The 7,271-nt window shown below is 32.9% G+C and overlaps 1 protein-coding gene across 1 annotated transcript; it reads right to left on the bottom strand.

The window, feature by feature from the left end:
- Positions 1-3,130: 3,130 nt before the first annotated feature.
- On the bottom strand, positions 3,131-6,718 carry LOC125222397 (cysteine synthase). Its single transcript, XM_048124976.1, has 11 exons — positions 6,588-6,718; positions 6,050-6,106; positions 5,647-5,756; positions 5,493-5,550; positions 5,093-5,356; positions 4,864-5,001; positions 4,646-4,697; positions 4,151-4,230; positions 3,978-4,037; positions 3,782-3,862; positions 3,131-3,476 (listed from the first exon to the last, which is right to left on the bottom strand). Exons 2-11 carry the CDS (start codon positions 6,089-6,091, stop codon positions 3,384-3,386), a joined length of 978 nt encoding a protein of 325 aa, XP_047980933.1. The 5' UTR covers positions 6,092-6,106; positions 6,588-6,718; the 3' UTR covers positions 3,131-3,383.
- Positions 6,719-7,271: the final 553 nt, after the last annotated feature.

Here is a 7,271-nt window from a genome sequence, read left to right as displayed (position 1 = left end):
TTTTTTAAAAAAATTTATCATGTATTAGATGTCACTGTAAACATATGGTGTACATAATTGGTCATTTCATACATGAAAATAAGGGGTAATCGATTCTAATTAAGATTAGTATATTCGACTTCAATTATAAATAGAATGGTAGTACAAATTTAAAAGAGGGGCATATATCTAAACATAATTAATTGCTAATATAGCCATGTAGTTAACTATGCACCATACCCAAAATTCATACTAACAAAAAATAAAATTGCTTTCACTCTTAAAAAAATCTATAATATTGCTCTCACGTTCTCTCTCTTAAGGCGTGCTCGATTCTTATAATTCTTTTCTGTCAACCCAAGTATAGACAAACTAATGAATTAATTTAAGATAAAGTAAGGATTCCTTGAGATGTTTATTTCAAGCATATAGACAAACAATAGAGAATCCAAAGAAAGCCTTCTAACTACTACAATACACACTGCAATAAACAAATTAATAGTTAAATAACTCTACAATTATGCCCAACAATTATGCTTAAGTTAGTTGGTTTAGATAATAATTTACCTAATTCCCATGCATGAATATTGAATTATTTTATTCCAAGACATGCCCTTTATAGGTATGGACTGTTTAGTAGGATTTGTGTGCTATAATGGAAACAGTAAAAATTTGTTTAATCTTTAACCTAAATTTGGGAGAGCGAGCTTAAGTACGACAAACTTGACTACTATTTTGTGTCTAGCTTATTTTTTTCGATAATATATTGAAAATAACTGGATAAGTTAGTTTAACAAAAAAAGCATGAGAACTTAATTTGATTAGTTGCCTCTAGTTTAATTAATCATGTCTGGGACCATATACAGTTATAATACGGTTCGGTTTTTGTTGTTTTACATGGATATTATTTTTATATGATTATTGTGTATAAATTAAATGACGTGACATGTAGTATAAAATATGAAATTGAAACTGCTCAATTTAATATTTAGAGAAAAACTAGGTTATAACTTATAATGAGGACAAACTGCAGGACTTTTAAATTATAGTAATGCAGAGTTTTTCAAAGATAATCATTCATAGGTGAGGGATTAATTTCATGTTAAAAAATCAATTATAGGGTGTACGTATTTATATGTAGTATGTATGGATTAATATACAGTTCTATAAGAACAAACAGGTGTTGTCCTGTTGGGACCATTGAGTCATAGACATTGTAATTTAATTGGTTCCCTGCTAATTAATGTGAATATCTTTGTCGCAACAGCCATTAACAATGTAGATATCTTCGATAATTTAAGATTTTATATTAATACTATCGTCCAATAAATTAAAGGCCACAGACTTAATTAATTATATGAGCGATTTCTAATTAAAATATCATTTAATAATACTATATAAATGTTGAGCCGGTTCTAGTGACGATTCATTTAATTGAAACCGACCAAACCTCAGCGTGAATTTTGAGGATATTAACACAATAATAGTATTGCAATACTAATTGGTCATTAATGTAGAAAAAAATTAAGGACACTAATAAAACCTATGAAGCAAATCTATAGGAAAACGACTTATGATTTGGGTGTTTAGAGATTTGACAAACTGGTCAAAATAACATGGATTAATCACTAATCCCATCTTTTCTTCACCTGCCACATTCATCAACTCACATATTCCAATTAATTAAGATTTTTTTATTATAATCTTAACTTGTTAACTTCTACACTAATTAAAATAATAAATTAGTAATTAAGTTATATCCTCGGTGCATCCGAATTTATTCAAAAAAATTAAAGATAAAGAGTAAATGAATGCATGATGGGAAATTGGTGTTTGTATGAAACCGCCACGTTGTGACACCAGAATCATATAGAGTGAAATTCAGAGTAATAATTGGATGATGACAACAACTAAAAATTGAATGATGCCAAATCAAAAGATTGCTTATCAATGTAGATAAAGTAAATGTCACCTCAATCACTCTCACATAGTTAATTAAGCACATCTTTTCAGTCTCACATGCCTAATTTTGCATAGAATATGTACTATTCCTTGCATGTTATTTTACTATTCATCATGGTCCATCCCATTTGTTATGTCACATTATTGAAATTAGGAAATAAGATTCTACTGTACATTCATATGGAGTGATCTATTTCATGAACAAAAACAATTTGTCTTCTATTTAAGTAAACCTTGATTTTAGGTTTTTATTTTCCATCTCATGTTCCCATTTAATCATTTCTTCTATTTATGTAGCCTTGAATATAGTTCTAAATATATCTAGTAATGCAAACCCAACTCTTAAATTATATATTTTGGTTTAATTTAATACTCCATCTTTTGTTAGAAAATTCAATTTTCGGACCGGTTCTCAATTTTTCCAAAGTCGCACCAAAATTAAATACTGACTCTTTAAATCAGTTCAAAATCTAAGTACTCTCTTATCGATATCCATCACGTAGCAAACCCAAGCGTGTTCACCCTTGAAGAATTGGTCATATTTGGGTCCATTTCTGAGAATTCTTGGTATATTCTGCAGAGCTCAAGAAATAATGGTCAGCCCGCACTGTTCATATGAAATAAAACATATTCATTTCTTTTCAAATTGATAAGATTTGCTATCTGCATCCATTTGTGTGAGTAACAGTTCCCCCATATCTGGCGGGACCAAATCGAAATAGAGCAAAGTAGTGAACACGTCCTGTGGGCATGCTCACCCTTGAAGAAATGCCAAGAAATCGGGTTAAATATGATGAATTCTCACTGTTAGTTGTCTTTGTATTAATTCTTGTAAGCACAAGATTTTATGCAAAGCCCGCACTGTTCATGCGAGTTAGATGAGATTTCATTTCTTTAAAAGCCATAACACTGGATATCTTCATTGAAAACTCAAACAAGAAATGATGCTAGAATTCCAAACTTGCCATTTTACTTTCCACCTATAGGGATCAGTAAATTTTACTCCTAGCGCGGAGAGGAGGCAACGAACCCGAGACAAATTTCAACGACGAGGTCAGAGAAGTGATCCACAAATTTTGGCCGCTATTCACTGGTGAAGTTCTCTCCCCCAACTCGGCGGTTTGTGTAAAAGCACAGTTCATTCCATCTCAATGAATTCGAAACTAAAACCTTTTAATCATACTCATGATTGCACACAGACAGCTTTTGATTTTTGAAGAAAGCAAGCAATGAGTTGTTTACAAACATCCAAGAAACAGACAGATTTCACTGAAAATTTTGACAGAAACTGAACAGATTCAATTGCAAGTGTGTAAAAATAAGGCTACCAACTCTCGATGATTCAGAAACGTGAGTGTGAGAAACAGAGAGCCGGTGCCTGTCCATTATTCCATCGCAAAAGAAAGCTTTAGAGATTGGTGTAGCATAGCACGGGAGTGTGCTCACTGCTCGAAGGGCTGGTTCTCAACCTCCTTCCTGATTGATTCAAAGAGCACCGAAGAAAGATATCGCTCCCCAAAGCTAGGGAAAATGGCCTGTACACAAGGTTGAACAAGATGATTACTGAAGGTGAAATCATATTACAAAATGAAATTCTGCAAGTCAAGTCTCAGTTACTATACAATAATAACAAGTATCATATCACCTACCACTGTGTTATACTTTTACCGATGTAACAAAAATATGTTTTGCATCATATTGACTTTCAGAGCAAGAAAAATTTGACTAGGGATATTTTTGTTTCATTGGTATGAACACATTTGGGGAAAAGTGTTAAACGTTGGGACATTTTTAGTATATTTCATGTATTTTCACTATCAACGAGGACGAGAAGACTTACAACAATGAGCTTTCCAGCATTTTCAGGACGTTTTGCAATCTTGATAGCAGATGCTGCTGCTGCACCGGATGATATCCCGACCTGTTGCATATCATCAAAGTGAGAAACATCATTGAGTTTGTACATGAAAAGATGAACCAAATAAATTGATAAAATCAAGCTGGCTATCGAAAAAGACTAAAGTAATGTGACTTACCAGCAACCCTTCTTTCGCCGCAAGAAGCTTAGCAGTCTCTATTGCTTCTTCGCTTGAAACCTGGAAATATAAACACCCAAGTTAACAACACATCACACCTAAAGCTCAACAAAGGTACACGATAAGATTGAAAGAATTAATTCCATTTGGAATGGAAAGAATATGAATCTTACTTGAACTACTTCATCGATGAGATCAACATCTAGAACACCAGGGATGAAACCAGCACCAACTCCTTGGATTTTGTGTGGACCTGATAATTATAAGAGAGGAACTTAAAATTAAGTACTACCTACTAGGGTAGAGGAGTTAAATGGTGCAAGATTTTTGAGTCTTGAAATTATATGACAGTTTTATTTTAAAAAGTTGAGCTTGTCTCGATGAGTAGAACCCGAAGAAGAGTATGCTATATCAAAAATGTTCCTAATTGATGAATGTCAATTTTAATAAGTACACTATAAGACAGGTGATAAAGGTGATTACATGAAGTTATGAACAAAAAAGTGCAATTCTATCGTTGGTTAAAATGGAAATAAGATAACAAATTATATTCTGTTATATTTCATGGGTAAGTCCCGGTCCTATCGGTAAAAACACGATTTTGATATTACTTATTTTAACAGAATTGCTATATGATTTCAGCACTTCTCAAAATTAATAGAACTCACCAGGCTTCCCTCCGGACAGAATAGCACTTTCAGTTGGTTCAAGACCATATAGCTAAAAGACAGATATAACAGAGAGTTAGAAAATCACAATAATCTAACAAATCTAAGACAGATAGATAGTGAACCAGTTAGTTGAATTATGCAGAACTTATAGCTCAGTACACAATCAAATCAACCACCTGTATCTACATTCTACAAAATAAAAAAGATGATCTGACCTTTATCTCGGGGTTCTGTTCTTTAAAATATTTTCCTGCACCTGTAATAGTGCCTCCCGTGCCAATTCCAGAGACGAAGCCATCGATTTTTCCATTTGTTGCTTTCCAGATCTCAGGTCCAGTGGTTTTGTAATGTATCTGGAAGATGTTTTTTGATCACTTAATAGATTTCCCCGGTTGAAAATTGAAAATTGTATCAACTATATCTAGTGCCCTAAAAGTTACTTACCCTTGGGTTGGCTTCATTTTCAAACTGCTGAAAAATGTAAGAGTTGGATGTCTTATCCCGAATCTCCTCAGCCTTTGCAACTGCTCCTTTCATTCCCTTAGCAGGATCTGTTAGCACCAACTCAGCACCAAAAGCACGGAGAACTATTCTACGTTCAAGACTCATGGAAGCAGGCATTGTAATGATTAGCTTGTATCCTTTAGCGGCTGCAATGAAGGCCAACCCTATGCCGGTGTTGCCGCTTGTTGGTTCAATCAGGACACTCTTCGGAACAAATTGTAAAATAGCAAGAATGAACAGTGCGAAAAACAAGAAAAATATAAATCAACTGAGCATCAATAAATTGGTAAAAACATAAACAGAAAATAAACATTGAATTAGTTGATGTGTGTTAGTGTACCACTCCCGGTGTGATAAGCCCTTTTTCTTCTGCATCTGAAATCATGCTATGTGCAATCCTGCACGTAGAAAAACATAGATAACAAAAATCAGCTCAGCAGCAAAACTGACAGGATAAGAGTATGCAATTATCCTTCATGAAATGAATGAGATACCTATCCTTGACACTCGAGCACGGTTCCATCGACTCCAGCTTGGCAGCAACACGCGCAACACAGCCCTCGGTAATTTTGTTCAAGTATACCAAAGGTGTGTTACCAATCAACTACAACATGAGGAAACTATGCTTAGCCAAGAACCAAAATTGGGAAGAACAAAAACAAAACAAGATTTTTAAAACTCACACTCACACACACACACACACACACTTGTACTCTCAGATTGACCATTTCGAGCCATTGATTAGCTATTTTTCTTGAGTTTCAAACTCATATAACAGAAATAAAACACACGCACATTCGCACACTCACACACATACTAGCATAAACCACATGCCAGCAACAAAAAGATCACTGGTCAAACAAAAAAAAAGACAACAATGAATCTGCGAAGACTTACTTCAGTAACATCATTAGCTATTCCAACCTTTACCTCAGCCATATTTCTCGACTAATCCTGTAAAATCATCACAAAATCTTGAGACAAATGCACGAAAAGTCGAAAACCATGCTTCTTCAAAGATTAAAACAGTTCATGATCAATTGGGACATACATCAAACACATTCTCGGCAACTATAACGAATCCATCACAACAAAGTAGTAAGAAACTAATAAAAATTTGACCTTTAAAAACCTTATCCTTATCAGATCAAATAACCCTGCATCAATTTTTAACACCCAAAATTTGATACTACCAAAAAATCAATACAAAAATCAAGAAAAAGGTAAACCCCTTTTTCATGAAAACAACAATTTATCCATTTCCTCACCTAACCTAAACTTAATTTTTATTATTATTTTGTTCTTCCAAATAAAAAGCTGAATCGATCTATCACTCCATTTTCTTTTCAGCACAAAGCACAGAGAAGAAGTATACATAAACTAAACCGTAAGAGCAGAATCATGAGATTGAGAGAAGAAATCAGAGCTTAATTACCTTTTCGTAGGTTTTTTTTTCTTCTTCTCTACTGCTTGTTGAAATAACGAGAAGTGAAGTGACCACCTCCTATATTTTATATACTTCTACAACATTAAAAAAATTAATCTACCAAAATTACTTAACATTAATTTAAAAAAATTAGTATGTTTATTCTAAGAAAGGCGATAATTACTATTTTTATTTAAATAATAGTGATAAGTTTATTGAATGAATGGCGCCTAATTGTTGTCCGGGTACAACGATAAATATTTTGTATTCGCATTGTTGAATCATTGAAAATCTGATGTTGATGCATACATTAAACTTTGTCTTGGTTCTTTAAATATAGAAGATATTTAATTTACGTATTTTTGTGGAAAAAAGAAATATGTAGATAACGATGGGTAATAATTTATTGCGCTGGATATTTATTAATTTCGGTATAAAAAATTTTAAAGGGTAATTCTATAGTTTCTTGATTAGGAAGTTGAGTATGACCAATAATTTATAAAATATTGTTCTACAATAATGAATTAAAAAAATTGTTTTTCATTGGATCCAACTCACTTTATTGTACATTGTGTACAGCTATATATGTTTTTTATATTCTCACGTTTACAGCAATTATCACTAACTAATCATATTTTCTGACTTTTTAAAATTATATTCAAGAAGATAGAGAAATTTATGCTCTTTGAGTTG

Source organism: Salvia hispanica, chromosome 4 (assembly GCF_023119035.1).
Source record: "Salvia hispanica cultivar TCC Black 2014 chromosome 4, UniMelb_Shisp_WGS_1.0, whole genome shotgun sequence".
NCBI lineage: Eukaryota > Viridiplantae > Streptophyta > Magnoliopsida > Lamiales > Lamiaceae > Salvia > Salvia hispanica.
Note: the sequence above shows the minus strand (reverse complement) of the source record. Positions and strands in the feature narration are given on the sequence as shown.